At 50.3% G+C, this 16475-nt stretch overlaps 1 protein-coding gene across 1 annotated transcript in view; it reads left to right on the top strand.

The window, feature by feature from the left end:
* Nucleotides 1–15301, top strand: part of CDC42BPG (CDC42 binding protein kinase gamma) — a 69217-nt gene extending 53916 nt beyond the window's left edge. Inside the window, exons 22-37 of the mRNA XM_056853637.1 lie at nucleotides 192–296; nucleotides 633–686; nucleotides 1607–1712; nucleotides 2107–2240; nucleotides 2724–2863; nucleotides 4747–4828; nucleotides 5629–5845; nucleotides 6567–6629; nucleotides 7630–8217; nucleotides 9674–9771; nucleotides 11696–11780; nucleotides 12381–12501; nucleotides 13160–13277; nucleotides 13932–14046; nucleotides 14198–14283; nucleotides 15228–15301. Of these exons, the coding sequence (XP_056709615.1) occupies nucleotides 192–296; nucleotides 633–686; nucleotides 1607–1712; nucleotides 2107–2240; nucleotides 2724–2863; nucleotides 4747–4828; nucleotides 5629–5845; nucleotides 6567–6629; nucleotides 7630–8217; nucleotides 9674–9771; nucleotides 11696–11780; nucleotides 12381–12501; nucleotides 13160–13277; nucleotides 13932–14046; nucleotides 14198–14283; nucleotides 15228–15293 (2178 nt within the window). The 3' untranslated portion in view covers nucleotides 15294–15301. The remainder of the gene's footprint in view (nucleotides 1–191; nucleotides 297–632; nucleotides 687–1606; nucleotides 1713–2106; nucleotides 2241–2723; nucleotides 2864–4746; nucleotides 4829–5628; nucleotides 5846–6566; nucleotides 6630–7629; nucleotides 8218–9673; nucleotides 9772–11695; nucleotides 11781–12380; nucleotides 12502–13159; nucleotides 13278–13931; nucleotides 14047–14197; nucleotides 14284–15227) is intronic.
* The last annotated feature ends 1174 nt before the right edge of the window (nucleotides 15302–16475 follow it).

The following is a 16475-nucleotide window of genomic DNA, read 5'->3' as shown; positions in this document are numbered from 1 at the left end:
ATCCCCGGCATCTCCTGTTAAAGGGACTAGGCAAATAGGTGATGTGAAAGACCTCTGCCTGAGACCCTGGAGAGCCGCTGCAGGTCTGAGTAGACAATACTGATTTTGATGGACCAAGGGTCTGATTCAGTAGAAGGCAGCTTCATGTGTGTTCATGCGTACAACCTGTTTGTTATCACTTTGTTTATCAGAAGGACGCCATTGCTTTTGGGAACTCCACTGACACCCAAGAGCCCCAGAAGCCCCCGGAAGAGGAGCTGTTGCACCCCGAGGGAAGGAAAAGCCGACGGTCCAGTGTGAGTCCTGGGTGGGACCATCTCAAACGAGCAAGGCCTGAAAGAGGGCCTTCCTTGAGAGCCCACATTCCCTTTCTCTGTGGCTATGAGGCACGGCCTTCTGTTGAGGTGCTTTCCATGGGGGGTGGGGGTGTAATAGGGCCACTGTTGTAGAAGCAGCAGCAAGCAGGATGGAGGCACTAGGGATGGTCCCCCGTGTGAAATGAGGACCTTGGGAGTCCCAGCCTGGAAATTCCAGAAATTGGGCTGGGGAACTCTCGCACGTAAAGCTCTCGTGTTGGCTATCCTCCTGACAATGACTTCTCTGCAACTTTCCTTTTCCACATTTCACCACAGCTGCCTCCGGCCCAGAAGACGGCGGCCACCACAGACAACAGCAACTCCCTGAAGGTAACGGCACCTTCGCATAAACATCTCCTGTTGGTTGAAATTCAGTGTGGTCTAAGATGTCCTTAGAAGGCAGGTGTCCCACATGGGCCTACCTTGGGATAGAGCTTCTCTCCTTCCTAGGTTTGCCAACCTCCAGGTGGTGGCTGGAGATCTCCTGCTGTTAGAGATCAGTTCCCCTGGATAAAATGGGCGCTTTGGCAATTGGACTCTATGGCATTAAAGTCCCTCCCCTCTCCAAGCCCTGTCCTCCTCAGGCTCCTCCCCCAAAATATCCAGGTATTTCCCAACCCAGAGCTGGCAACCCTACTCCTACCCCAGGCCTTTTCAAACTAGGTTCCCAGAGGCTGGTGGATCCTGACAAGATCCACGCCCAAAGGCAGTAAACTCCTGAATATATTGGTAGGGTTGCCAACCTCCAGGTACTAGCTGGAGATCTCCCACTATTACAACTGGTCTCCAGCCGATAGAGATCAGTTCACCTGGAGAAAATGCCCGCTTTGGCCATTGGACTATGGCATTGAAGTCCCTCCCCTCCCCAAACCCTGCCCTCCTCAAGCTCTGCCCCCAAAGCCTCCCACTGGTGGCAAAGAGGGACCTGGCCACCCTAAACATTGGGGAAGGCCTTGGCCTCTATGCCCTGATGTTAGCCCTCCAGGGCAACTGGTTGGCCACTGTGTGAGACAGGATGCTGGGTTAGATTGACCACTTGGTCAGATCCAGCAGGGCTCTTCCTATGTTCTTATGTCCCTGAAACTGCAGTTGTAAGGAGAAGTGTTCTGTATAGGTACAAAGGTATTTTCACAGGTCCAGAGCTGAGGCCTCACAAATGTCAAAAGTAAATTCTCGGGTTAAGGAGTTCCCGCTGGCCTCATTTTCCCCTCCTACTAAACAGCTATCTTCTTCTTGTCCCGTTTCCCCAGCCTAAATCGCACAGCTTCAAAACACACAGCTTCTCCACACCCACCAAATGTATGCGCTGCACGTCACTGCTGGTTGGGCTGGTCCGGCAAGGCTTGGCTTGTGAGGGTGAGTGAGGTTTGGATGTGGGAGAGAGGATGAGGGCAGGTCCTGGCGCAGGAGGTGGATTTTACCAAAGCCAAACCCCATGACCCTTTTGCACCAAGAAACAAGTTGGGGGTTCATTTTGTGAATGGATGGGTGTTTCTGGCTCTCACGGCCTATTAATTGTTCAGACCGAAGAACTGGTAAAAATTTTACCACAGAATCTATAAACTGCTGGAACTTCACGCTGAAGGACCAGAAGGGCCACAACCTCCCTTCCTACCCCAAACAGCCTCCCCTGAAGCTGGGTTCAAACTTCCCTATCTGCTCTCTGCAGTGGTTCAGACGTTCTGTTGACCGGACACGTTGGCAGGGGTGGCGACTGGCCCCTTAGCTCACATTTCCTCCTCCTTTTCAGCCTGCAACTTCGTTTGTCACGTCTCCTGTGCCGGGGGCGTCTCCATCTGCCCTGCACCCCCTGAACAGCTCCAGAAAACCATGGGGGTCAACCCAACAACTGGGACAGGGACTGCCTTTGAGGGGTTCCTGTCGGTAAGCTCTTGGCTCCCTCTCCCCTGCCTCCTCATCCCAATCTTAGGTACAGCAGGGCAGAGAGGATTCCAAGCCCTGCTGGTTATGTCTGAGCCTCTCTGCTTTGGTGGGTTTCTGGAGTTCTCTGGGTACGGAGGGGACCAGTGTGTTAGAGCAAGAGAGCTGTGTGTGAGTGGAGTGGGGTTCAGGCTTTGGGTATCTCTCTCTCCATCTGGGAAAGGTGACTCGGTTGTGATGCCACGGACAATAGCATCTGGGAAGGAGTAGGAACCCTAAGTTCTGTCAAACTCGAAGGGGGTAGAATTGGAGATGGGAAAGGGGGAGCAGCTGTGATTATCTTCGGGCAATCTTTTCCCTCTGCCTCTCCATGCCAACTACACAATGAGGTTCACATGGTGGACTTTTCCTTTCCTAGTGAACCCTACCTATTTTCTGCCCTCTGCTGGTGGAGGCATGCTTCAATGACACTGCCTCTCGCAACAGGTGCCAAAACCTGCTGGGGTAAAGAAGGGTTGGCAGAGGGCTTTTGCTGTCATCAGCGATTTCAAGATTTTCCTGTTTGATGTGCCAGAGGGAAAGACTTGGCAGTGCGATGTGGGCGTCATGCACGTCACAGATATGAGGTAAGCAAATGCCACACACAGGAGGCGCTGCAGGAAATAGCACTGTGATCCTATCGGCAATTATCCATGGAGTTCTACTTGTGATGAAGGAGTGCTCCAGGATCTTATTGATCCCTGCATTGTTGACGGCTATCTCGTCCATCCTGCTGTCCTTAGTGGGTTCAGTAAATTCCTTATTGAATAACTCTCCACTCACAATTTGTGTTCAACTGCATTAAGAAGCTGATTACGTCCAGCAAAAATATACAAATTGTGGTTTGATTTCACAGTGTTAATTTATGTTTGTCTCTCAGTTCAAAAACACTGAGCAAGATCATTTACTTGCAGTCCAAGCGCAGAAACCAGGAGAGAACTGAACAGAAGAGGTGCTTATGGTTATTTAGAAAGTAAATGTTCACATGTGTTTGGTAGAGTTGTAAATATTTAATAGAAACCTGCAGCTAATAAATACCTCTCCCCACAACATCTCTCTAATTAACAGGGCCAAAAGTCATTCCCCTCCCAAGTTGTCTCTGTTGCCCATGCTTCACTTTCTCCTACACAATCCTAACCTTCAGTCCCACTTCTTTGCTTCCCTGCTACCAACCTTGCGGGCCTCTCTGCCCATCTTTCTACCCCTCAGGGCACCCAGACTACCTCTGGCAAAGCTTCATGGTCATAACTGCCATGTGATACAAAGATAAGGTGAGACATGAACAGCCTGGGAGGGGCTGTGGCTCAGTGGTAGAGCATCTGCTTGGCATGCAGAGGGTCCCGGGTTCAAACCTCGGCATCTTTAGTTAAAGGGAGTGATGAGAGATGAGAAAGTAAGTGATGAGAAAGACCTCTGCTTGAGACACTGGAGAGCCGCTGCCGGTCTGAGTAGACAATACTGACTTTGATGGACCAAGGGTCTGATTCAGTATAAGGCAGCTTCATGTGTTCATGTGCCTGTAGAAATTGGAGGGTATAAACTGGGAATGTGGGATCACCCAGGTTGGCTTGGTCGGTGGCGTACAAGGATGCAGACCAGAGCCAGTGGAATGGATCTTAATAACTGTGATGGCTAACTAGTCCATGATCCCAGTTTCCTGCACGTAATAGTTAATAAATATAGTATGTAATCCCGGGTTCCAGACGAACATTGTAATTACTTGGGTAGTGCAGGACATTCAATACCCTCCGGTGGTTGACGTAAGAAAATGAAATTCCTCTTCTGTGGGAGGTAAAAAGGGGGTGGGTGGGATACATCCTTTTAGCCAGTTCATACAAAGTCACCCAGATTTCCAAAATGTGTGCACACTGATCAGCCCCTACTACCACTACGTTGGGTTGTTGCTTCCTTCTCCAGACCACTGTGCTTAAGAGTAGGTCCAGCCCTACACACATAAAACTGACTTATACTGAATCAGACCATCAGTCCATCGGAGATCAGTATTGTCTACTCAGAGTCTCAGGCAGGGGTCTTTCACATCACCTATTCCTAGTCCCTTTAACTGGAGATGCTGGGGATTGAACCTGGGACCTTCTGCATGCCAAGCAGAGTCTCTACCACTGAACTACAGCCCTACCCCTTGGTGTATTATTTCCCACCTGTCCAACACAAGTGACGTGATGTTAGGACATGAGGCAGGTTTTTCACTACACACGGAGAGGAAAGGAAGAGTTGTAATTTTTGGCAGCGTCATTTTTAGCAACGTATTTGTGTAGTTCTCGTCTTTCCCCTCTTCACCTGACTAGTGGGAAGTGCAGGACGGGACAGCCAAGGTTCCATCACCTTCCAGGTACTTGGAGAGGCAACCCCAGTACTTCTTCCTCAACAAGAAGTGTAGGCATGTATCATCCTCTAGTAGCCAGAGAGAGGAATATCTCTAAAGGATGTTTTTTTTACCCTCTGGCAAAAGGGACGAGAATTTCTCGGTGGCTGCAGTTCTGGCCTCTGATGTCATCCACGCCAACAGCAAAGATCTGCCCTGCATATTCCGGGTGAGAGAGAAGAAATGGGAGTGACAGATACATGTACTCTAGGCTGCAGTGGCAGCAGTAACCTGGACGGCAGGGTGCTGATGTACTAGTCAATCAGTCAAGGGGTCTGCTCGTACCAGCTCCATTACTGATTCTGTGAACTTAGGCAGATCATGAGAGGGAGGGTAGGAAGGGTTGCATCAGTGCTTGGCTCTCGTGGCCCTTTCTACACATGCCCAGGGTAATGCTGATCGTCACTTTGGGGACAGGAAGCAACAGGCTGAAATTAAATCAAAAGAGTTTTCAGCTAAATATTAGGAAGAACTTCCTGACAATTAGAACGATTCCTCAGTGGAACAGGCTTCCTCAGGAGGTGGTTAGCTCTCCTTCCTTGGAGGATTTTAAGCAGAGGATAGATGATAGCAATGCTGATTCTGAGAACTTAGGTGGATCGTGAGAGGGAGGGCAGGAAGGGATGAGTCAGTGCTCGGCTCTCGTGACTCTTTCTTGCATGCCCAGGCTAATGCCAATCACCAGCTTGGGGTCAGGAAAGAATCTTCTTCCAGGCCAGATTGGCCAGGGAACCTGGAGGATTTTTGCCTTCCTCTGGGCATAGAGCAGGGGTCACTGGGGCAGTAGTTGTGAATTTCCTGTGTTGTGCAGGGGGTTGGACTAGATGACCCCGGAGGTCCCTTCCAACCCTATGATTCTGTTATTCTAAAGCAGGGCTGTTCAGTGGCAGCCGCTGGGCAACATGGAGTTCTCTCCAGGCTTGAGTCCCACCAGGGCCAACCCTATGACTTGCTTCTGTCCCACCCCAGGTGACGGCCTCCCAGCTGAGCTTCCCCGCCACCACCAGCTCTGTGCTGTTCCTGGCTGACAGTGAAGCCGAAATGAGGAAGTGGGTGCAGGTGCTGACAGAGCTGCACCACATCCTGAAAGAGAACCGGCACCACGACCGAACAGTCTACATCCTCAAGGAGGCCTACGATAACGGTCTGCCCTTCATCCCTCACGCACTCTCGGCAGCCATCATAGGTGAGTAATGGAGGAAAAGGGCCCACCTTAAAGGCCCGCAGGAGGCCAGGACTCTGGTTTCTGCCTTTAGGGGCTGGTAATGAGGGCTGCAGGACCTGAGCAAGGCTGTCAACAATAGGACGTTTTGGAGGACATTGATTCATAGGGTCTCCATAGGTCGGAAGCAACTTGATAGCACTTTAGCGCACACAATGAGGGCGGGGATATCTTGTGGTCTGTTTACCAACAAATGGTGTGTGGGTTAAGTGCCGTCAAGTCACTTCTGGCTCATGGCGACCCTATGAACCAATGTCCTCCAAAACGTCCTATTCTTAACAGCCTTGCTCAGATCTTGCAAATTGATGGCTGTGGCATCCTTTATAGTCCATCTCTTGTTGGGTCTTTCTCCTTTCCTGCTGCCTTCAACTTTTCCTAGCATGATTGTGTTTTCCAGTGACTCTTCTCTTCTCATATAATGTGACCAAAGTACGACAGCCTCAGTTTAGTCATTTTAGCTTCTAGGGTCAGTTCAGGCCTGATTTGATGTATAACTGTTTTTTTGTTTGTTTTTTGTTTTTTGGCAATCCATGGTATCCATAACATTCTCCTCCAACACCACATTTCAAAGGAATCTATTTTCTTCCTATCAGCTTTCTTCATTATCAGTAGGCAAAGGGGGACTTTCATCACCTGCGGTGGTTTGTATTCTGGCTTTCTAATGCTAACTTGTATCCTTTTGCAGACCGGGATCGAATTGCCCTGGGTACAGAGGATGGGCTGTTTTTGATTCATCTTCGAACAAATGGTAAGGGGGGGGGGCTTTCCTAAGACAGTTTTGAGATTGGAACAGCCCAAATAGCCCAGCGCAAGCCAGGCTCCTAAGAGCTTGGGAGTTAAGCCAGGTTGGCCATGGTCAGCACTTAGGTGGGAGACCACCAGGGAAGTCCAGGGTGTCTCTACGTAGAGGCAGGCAATGACAAACTGCCTCTGTTCATCTCTTGCATTGAAAGCCCCATGGATGGGGGTCACCATGAGTTTGTAATGACTCAGCAGCATGTTCTTCTTCTTCCTTGAGACTGTGAAAAGAAGCCTTAGGGTAGGCCATTAGGTAGAGCTGTATCTGTGCAGAAAATAAAATCCCAGAGCTGGTCTCTTAAATTCTGGTTTAAATGTAGAGATCCCCTAATCCTGCTACTAGTATGTCAAAACAAAAGGGTCCTAACTAGCTTCATGAGCACATGAAGGGCCGTAGCTCAGTGGTAGAGAATCTGCTTGGCATGCAGAAGGTCCTGGGTTCAATCCCCGGGATCTCCAGTTAAAGGGACTAGGCAGGTAGGTGATGTGAAAGACCTCTGCCTGAGACCCTGGAGAGCCGCTGCCGGTCTGAGTAGACAATACTGACCTTGATGGACCAAGGGTCTGATTCAGTATAAGGCAGCTTCATGTGTTCATGAAGCTGCATTATGCCTACCCTTGTCTATCATGTTCTGCATTGTCTGCTCTGACTGGCAGTGGCACTCCAGGGTCTCAGGTAGCAGCCTTTTGCATCATCTGACCCTTTTTAACTGGAGATTAGACTTGGGACATTCTGCCTGCAAAGCAGATATTGCACCACTGAGCCCTTTCTCCAACTCTGTTCCTCACTTCCAGCCCGGAAACCCCCAGTCTTCTTGGCCACGCTGGTCCTTCAAACCTGTGGCAATACCGGATCTACCATCAGTGGCTCTGAATTGCAGTTAGCAACAGGATGTTTCAAGGCTGTGTCCTCTCGCACAGCGTCTTGATCCCCTCTCCCCTCTCTTTAGATGTGCTGCAGATTGGCGACTGTCGGCGAGTGCAGCTTCTCCTGGTCTCGCCGCAGGCCCAGCTGCTGTCCGTGCTGTGTGGCAAGAACCACAGCCTCCGCATCTTCTCCTGGGCAGAGCTGGCAACCCCAGAGGCTCCGGGGACCAAAGTGGTGGAGGCCAAGAGCTGCCAGGCAGTGGTCACGGGGCTCATCTGCTGCAGCACGACGCCCGTGCTCTGCGTGGCCTGCAAGCGCCAGGTCCTGTGTTTCCAGCTGACGGCCACCCGTCCCCCGCACCGGCGCATCAAGGAGATTCAGGCGCAGGGCTACGTGCAGTGTCTGGACGTGCTGGGGGATCGCCTCTGCGTGGGCTACCCGTCCGGCTTCTCCCTTTACCCCCTGCTCAACGAGGGGCTGCCCGTGAACCTTCCCCACGCTGAGGACCCCCGGGCGTCTGCCGTGGCCCAGATGGAGGCTCTCAAGGCCGTGGAGGTCAGCCTGAGCGAGCTGATCCTCTGCTTCAGCGGATTCGGCCTCTACGTGGACGGGCAGGGGCGAAGGAGCCGCCCCCAAGAGCTGATGTGGCCTGCGCCCCCCCTCAACTGCTGTGAGTGGCCCTCAAGTTGGGGGGAAGAGGGGCGTGGTTCACGGGGGCACCGAATCCCTGGCACATTGCCTACAGCTTGCAATGTGATGCATTGCAAGAATTGTTCGAAGGCTGGAATTGGGTTTATATTCACGAGGCCTGTGCATGGAGGGTCACATTTAGGTGCTGGCTGAAAATATTGTTTACCCATGATGGACATTTATCCTTCTTAAGAGAAGATCTTTATTTAATCCCATGGAAGGAGTTGGTCGAATCAAGACTCTTACTATTGGGTTATCAGTCTACAGATTTAACAGCTTTTAGGGCTGGCCTCTGCTAATTCTGTAATCACCAAAAGACTTTTTGAATTAGATCTTTTTAGTTCATGTATGCGAGCTCAAAAGGCATGCTCCCCTATTTACTTGGGTCTATTGTACCCAAAATGTTACCTTGGCTAAATGCAATCCCATCTCCACTATTAGAAGGTCGATACAGTAACAGGCTTTATTCTGATAGGATGTACCTTTGTAAATCAGGGCAGATAGATACATTGGAGCACTGTCTTTTAGGCTGTAGCCTATTCACACATATAAGGAAGAAATGTATTTTTCCCTGTCTGCAAAGAGTTACTGATGCACCTATAGGCGACAAACTGAAATTTTTTACTCGCTGGGTCAGATCCTAGCGTAACCTTATTAGATGGGGGGAAAAAATCCAAGATAATGATGGATGGAAAATGAAAGATTAGCATTATCTCAGGGAATTTTGTGATTTAGGCCAACAGAGCTGTATCATAAAAGTAAAGCCTACAGGTGTGGGCAAAGCTTATTTTATTCAGTTGGTTTTTACCTGTTTCCCCCCCCCCCAATGGCAACAAACAGCATCCTCTCCTCCCTTTTATCCTCACGCCAACCACCCTGTAGAATAGACTGAGAGGACCTGTCTGGTCCACAGTCATCCAGTGAGCCCCCGTGGCAGAGCAGGGATTCGAACCTGGGTCTCCCAGATCCTAGTTCCACACTCTAACCACTGCACTGCGCTGGCTCTCAATCTGGCTTAATTTGTAAAAAGAGGGCATCAGAGCTCACGCCTGACTTGGGCTAGATACGGTCTGGGGCTGAAATGTGGGGGCATCAGCTCAGTGGTTGGGCGAGGATGATCAGGGGCCTGGAGACCAAGCCCTATGAGGAAAGGCTGAGGGAATTGGGAATGTTTAATCTGGAAAAGAGGAGGTTGAGGGGGGACATGATTGCTCTCTTTAAGTACCTGAAGGGCTGTCAGTTAGAGAAGGGCAGGGAGCTGTTCCTGTTGGCAGCAGAGGATAGGACTCGCAATACTGGGTTTAAATTGCGAGCAGAAAGGTACCAGCTGGGTATTAGGTGAAAATTTTTTTTACAGTGAGAGATGTTCGACAGTGGAATTGGCTACCTAGGGAGGTGCTGTCTTCATATCCGTGTTGTTTCTTCCCCCACTGTAGGTTACAATGCTCCTTATTTGTCAGTGTTCAGTGAGAATGCCGTGGACGTGTTTGACGTTCGGAAAGCGGAGTGGATTCAGACCGTGCCACTGAAAAAAGTGAGTGGGTTTTTGTTTTTTGGCCTTGATCTCACCCTGCTTTTGGCTCTGTTTAACAGCCCACCCTCTATTTTCAAAGCACTTGTGTCAGACATGGGACATAAAAACCAAAAAGACAACTGGGTATCTTTTCTTGATGCATCTTTGGGTTTGGCCAAAGCTGCATGTGGTGTGCAGGATCCTTGCTGTGTAACTTCCACCCCTCCTTCCACCCAAGTCTGGCTCAGATTAGCGGTGCTGCAGAAGGGGGCTGCTAACTCTTCCCCCCTTAGTCATTTCAAAACTGTTCCCCCACCTAGCTGCCTTTCGCCCCAGTAGGGTGAAGAGACAGCATGCTTGTTTCATCTCCCCCACCCCCTGATTGGAAGAAATAGAATTGGGGAGGGGGAGAAGACTGGGTTAACCTGACTCAGCTGCTCTCTGGCTAAATTACATGTTAGGAGTCCTGGTTATGAGTCCTCAATGTCATGTCACTCTAGTACATCTCTGCCCCACCCCTTCATCCAGGAAGTTCAGAATGGAATAGATGGTTCTCCTGTATCCATTTTATTCTCAGAACAACCCTGTGAGGTACACTAGGCTGTTAAGAGTCTGACCCAAAGTACCTAGTGAGTGTTGAGAGAAAAGAGTTCAGCCTGATCCTAATATAACCCCTACACAACGCTGGCTGCCAGAGTTAGCACCTGTGGGTAGCTACTGAGTTGCATCTGCAGAACAAAAACAGAACTTTTTTTTAACTTTCAAAAAGCCTAGCTACCTTCCGAACTTTTCATTGCAAGAGGCATGGGTCAATCTCTGTCTCCGATAGCTCTTTGGCAGACCAAGGACAGATGCTTCCTTCACACACCCCTTAACAAGTACACAGCTTTGTGGAGCAGAACAACAGACTGAAAGGCATGATTTGCTGAAATTGACTGTGCAGCCACTTTTTAAAACCTCTCATATTGGACAGGAATTGTAGAATTAAGGGTGACTTCCTTGGGCCTTAGCTATATCTCCTTTCCTGGCTTTGCTTACAGGGTACACTGTAAAATTTCCCCTAAGGCCTTACTGGGGTGCTGTTATTAAAAGTACACTATTATTCTTATTAATGAAGCCCCCCAAAAAACAAACCCCCAAACCTATAAAAAGGCACTGCTCAACTGACTCCCTTTATATTAATATATTCATGCGTATATGAATAAAATGTTAACAGGAAAAAAAGTACAGTTCTGGCCCATTCTGCTAGCAAAAGTTGCCCCTTGATGCAAGAGGCTTGGAAGCCCCTTAGTTCAGGGCAAACTGCTGCTTTTAACATAGATCCATGAGATCTAAACCAATGTTTTTAGATGATACACCCCTGTAACACAGCGAGCCCCATGTTACAGGAGCCATTGGCTATTTATGCAGGGCTGTTTCCCTCGCAGTCACCCCGCCAACTGCTCTGATGCTTTGTTTTGATTATGTATGCCTTTCCTGACTGTCAGAGGTCGCCTCGCTCTCCCCACATGTTTCCGCACATTTTGCCCATATTTTCCAGATGCTTTTTTAGCAAGAATCTGGAAAATGCAGGTGAAACGTGCGGGGAGAGTGAGGTGACCTCTGACAGTCAGGAATCAAAATGAAGCACCGGAGCAGTCGGCAGGGATGACAGCGGGGAAACAGCCCTGCATAAATGCCCATTCTCTGCAGCTAGTATAACAGAAGAAGTCTCTTGTCTGATCTCGCAGGAAATGTTTAAAGAAATAAAAAATCAGCATACGCAATTCATTGTCCAAATATTGCAACTCTAGCTTATGCACCAAATTTCAAAAAGGTGGGCCGTTGGGCCCCTACACCCAAGCATCTTCTACTATCCTGCCAGAATGGTTTCTGCCCCTGGAAATGTAACAGTAGCAGCCCATGCTGCTGGCTGCCTTCAAATGATGCACTTCTCTTTGAACAGGTACGCGCGCTGAACCCCGAGGGATCCCTTTGCACTTTTGGTACTGAGAAAGTCCGCCTGACCTACCTCAGGAACAAGGCATTAGGTAAGGGGGAAGGCAAGGGGGCTCTAAGTGTCGCAATCCTACACTTCTATCCTATCTTCCCTTCAAGGAACTCAAGGTAGCAGACTCGTTTTCCCCTCCTCTATCGTAGAAAGGTGAGAGTGAGAAAAGATGCCTGTCCTAAAAGTCATCCTGTGAACTGCATAGCTCTGTGGTTCCCAACCTGGGGTTAATTACAAACATTTTGGTAGTATGAGGGGTATGATTTATTGAAATGAGCTGCCAAGGGGTACACAAGTGAAAAAAACCACTGGCATAGCTGAGTAGGGGTTTGAACCAAGGACTCACTGGTTTTATTCGGACACTCAAAACTGTATTGTGGAGCGTTGACTCAGCCTGAAAAGTTGAGTTGCTACGGCAGCTTCCACATAATAGACTAAAACCTTGATCATAAAACGCCAGACAGAAAAGGTCAGTTGCCACCAAGCAATCCGGATAGTGTGATGGAAAGAAAAGGTCAATTTGTGCTGGAGGGCAGAAAAACCCTGAAAGTGGTTGTTAAAAGCACACTGAAAAAGGGAAGGAAATCAATCCCGGTTTGCGGAGGCTGGTGCTTCACCAATTTCTTCCCTTCTCCTCCAGACCAAGACGAGTTTGAAATCCCCGAGATGACAGACAACAGCCGGAGGCACCTGGCGAGAACTCGGAACAAACGCCGCTTCTCCTTCCGCATCTCGGAGGAGGAGCGGCAGCACCAGAGGCGGTGAGGCTGAGCTCGAGGAATACACAAATTGGTTTCTTTCGCACATGCCGCATAATGCACTTTCGATCCACTTTCAATGCTTGTATGAACACCTATCGAGGCTTGTATGAACCCATGAAGCAGCCTTATACCGAACCAGACCCTTGGTTCATCGAAGTATTATCTACTCAGACCAGCAGTGGCTCTCCAGGGTCTCAGGCAGGGGTCTTTCACATCACCTACTTGCCTAGTTCCTTTAACTGGAGATGCTGGGGATTGAACCTGGGACCTTCTGCATGCAAATCAGAGACTCTACCACTGAGCCACAGCCCCACCCCATGCACTTTGCAGATGGATTTTAGTGTGTGAAACAGCAGAATCCACTTGCAAATAATCGTTAGTGTGCTGAAAGTGGATTGAAAGTGCATTATTCAGCATGTGTGAAGGCAGCCAAAGGGTCCCAAGCAAGGAGTGTGATGTGGTGGCTCCGGCTCCACCCAGCCTGGTGGAAGTCAGTCCTTGGCTCTAGGGCCCCAAAACAGTTTTGCACAAGGCCACAAGGAGGCGGAGGTCCAGGGCCCCTTCCTCTTTCAAGGCTGTATACCTTCTAGTTGCTGGCATGGCCATGCCTCATCTCAGCCCGGGCACCTGCTCACTTGCTCTGTTCCATGTCTTGCAGAGAGATGATGCGGGACCCGACCCTCCGCTCCAAGCTCATATCCAGCCCTAGCAACTTTAACCACCTTGTCCACGTGGGTCCGGGCGAGAAACAACATAAGCTGCAGGACTTGTTCGTGGTGAGTGAGGGAACGGGAGGAAGTATGCACTGCTGCTTGAAGATCTGGGGAGGCAGAGGACAGAAACCTGGGCTCTTTTCTTTTGCTGCATGCAGAATTTTGAGAGGTTAGGGGGTTAGGCCAGGGGTGTCGAACTCATTTGTTATGAGGGCCAATGTCACTTGAGAGCCAGCGTGGTGCAGTGGTTAAGAGCAGTGGTTTGGAGCGGTGGAGTCGAATCTGGAGAACCGGGTTTGATTGCCCACTCCTCCACATGAAGCCAGCTGGGTGACCTTGGGCTAGTCACAGCTCTCTCAGAGCTCTCAGCCCCACCTACCACACAGGGTGTCTGTTGTGGGGAGGGGAAGGATATTGTAAGCCGGTTTGATTCTTCCTTAAGTGGTAGAGAAAGTCAGCATATAAAAACCAACTCTTCTTTTCCTTCTTGATCAGGCCGGGCCATTCCTCACCAGCCCAGATCGAGAGTGGGGAGGTTGCTGCCTCGGCTGCCTCGCAGGCCAGATAAAGAGCTCTCAAGGGGGCTGGATCCATAAGGGACCTTATGCTTGAGCCCCCCCCCCCCCGCTTTAGGCCATGCTCCTCCACCTTATAATGCTTATTTCTCCCCCTCCAACTTTAAAAAAACTGACTCTTTTGGTGGCAATCTGCTTTCAGGCTCAGGAAAAGAAGCGAGAGGCCCAAGCACGCCTGCGCTGCAGCAGCCTTTCTGAGACCCGGCGGCCATCTTCTTCAGGCAGCGACAGCACCGGGACGGGAGACTCCTCCTTGGGTAAGAAATGAGGCAGGGAGATGACAGAGGCGGCCAGGGTCTTTGAGGCAGAATCTGCTGGAATACAGCAAAACCTGCCTTTGACAAAGGATGAATGGGGGGATTCTCCATTGCTTCAAAGTAACTCCCTCTTTCTCTCTCTGTCCTGTAGTAAAGTACAAGTTGGGCAGCTCCTTGTCAGAGGACTCCTTCACGTCGCCGCTGAGCTTTTCTTCTGGCATTGACATGTTGGTAAAGGTACAGAGATTCCTGAAGCGCTTATGCAACTACACTCTTGTCTCTTTCGCCCAGGCTGGATCAATCGTCATACCGTGCATATGTTCAATCGGTGCTTTCTCGGGGAAAGGGTACCTCTTTGGGGCTGGCCTCTTAACAGTTTTTAGCATTTTGTTTCATTCAATTGATCCTCCTCACTGCAGCCTCCATCTGGCATGGCTTTTGTGCAGGTGGGTCCCACAAGCCTCGGCACAGCTTCTTTAACAGTCAAAAGGTGCCTCTCCTCCCTTTCACCAGCTCAATAGGTAGGTTCTATTGGGATGGTGGACACCACTCCAGTGTGGTGTACTGGTTAAGAGCGGTGGACTGTAATGTGGATAACCAGGTTTGATTCCCCACTCCTCCACATGAACGGCAAACTCTGATCTGGTGAACTGGGTTGGTTTCCCCACTCCTATACATGAAGCCAGCTGGTTGACCTTGGGCTAGTCACAGCTCTCTTAGAACTCTCTCAGCCTCACCTACCTCACACGGTGCTTGTTTTGGGTGGGGTGGGGGAGGAAGTGAAGGCGATTGTAAGCCGGTTTGAGACTCCTGAAAGGGCAGAGAACATCGGGGTATAAGAGAAGAGTTGGTTTTTATATGCTGACTTTCTCTACCACTTAAGGAAGAATCAAACTGGCTTACGATCACCTTCCCTTCCCCTCCCCACAACAGACAGCCTGTGAGGTAGGTGAGGCTGAGAGAGTGTGACTAGCCCAAGGTCACCCAGCTGGCTTCGTGTGGAGGAGTGGGGAAACCAACCTGGTTCTCCAGGTTAGAGTCCATCGCTCCAAACCACCGCTCTTAACCACTATACCACACTGGCTCTTCTCCATCCCAACAGCACTCCCCCCTAAGAAAATGCCAAACATCACAGAAGCAGCTCTTCTCCTATTGACCAGGGTCTTGTTTTCTTATGGCAGATCTCCGACCGGACACTGAGCCTTCCTCCCCACAGCAGCTCCAGCCAGGAAAGCACCAACTCATGACGGGACGGGGCAGAGACAACTGCCGCCACGTGCCTTTGGCCACAGTGCTCCTTACAACAAAAATGGGTGCCTTTTCAGGGATTCTTCCAAGGCGGCAGAGAGACAGCGGCTGACACGAGAGCTACGTTTTCCCTCGCCTACCTGGAGGAACTACCGTCCCCCTCTGCCAGATGGTGCAGGAGGAAGATGAAAGCAGCATAGCAGGTGTCGGCGTTGGCCTGGGGCTGTCGCCCTGATTCGGGAGCAACGTTTTCAAGAGCATTAGTTTTTTTGGAAAAGCTAACCTAGCTTCTGCAGTATTTTAAAGAGGGAGAACCACCCTGGCACCAGTTGGGATGAGATGCATCAAGGACATTGGGGGGGAGCTCCAAGACAGCTGTAGCTTGCTAAGGCACGACGGACGGGCCCCGCCCTGGCAACGGCCTGCGCTGCTGCCCATCTAGTCCCCCAGCCACACCCCCAACAAAAGTCACGCACAGCTTGCAGGTGGCTCTTATTTCCTCTGGGGAGGAAGCAAAGAAACACAAAAGGGTCAAAGCCAAATTATTTCTTGGTGGGAGTAGGGAGGGGGAAGGGTTCTTCCTAGAAGCACTTCTATATTATTGGAGACGGGGAAGGAAGGGAAAGGCGGGGCACCTGTTGAACAGTCCCACGCCTGCTAGGACTGCCAGCGAAGGTGCTGAATCGATGCATATGGGGGCATGCTCTCTTGGCCCCTCAGACCCCCAGCAGCCTTTGGCAATCCCAGAAGGGCCCATCCATCAGTTTCCCTTTCCACCCTCTGTCGCCGAGGGCACCAAAAAGCCAAGAAACAGCATGGGATGGGAGGTTTGGCACATGCACCGCGTCCAACAGTTTCCCTAGCTCCTTAAAAGTTAATTTATTTCTGTGTAATCTTCCGCGTAAACCAATAAAACGGCAGAACATTCAGACAGGCAAAAAAAATTAACCCCCTCCTCCCTACAGAAAACTTTGCGGCTGACAAGCCGGAAAGAGTCAACTATTCTATGCAGAGACACTTATTTCTCCCCCCCCATCCTGCCCCCCCTTAGGAGTTCAAGTCTTATCCTTCACAGCAGGGAGGAACCTGCAGGCAAAGAGGAAAAGCCAAAGCTGGAGCAGTTCTTGGCAGGGATTGTTCTGGTCTGGCCAGCAGGTGACAGGTGCTTGCAGCAGTTCGCT

The sequence above is a fragment of the Euleptes europaea genome, chromosome 7 (assembly GCF_029931775.1).
Source record: "Euleptes europaea isolate rEulEur1 chromosome 7, rEulEur1.hap1, whole genome shotgun sequence".
Classification (NCBI taxonomy): Eukaryota; Metazoa; Chordata; class Lepidosauria; order Squamata; family Sphaerodactylidae; genus Euleptes; species Euleptes europaea.
Note: the sequence above shows the minus strand (reverse complement) of the source record. Positions and strands in the feature narration are given on the sequence as shown.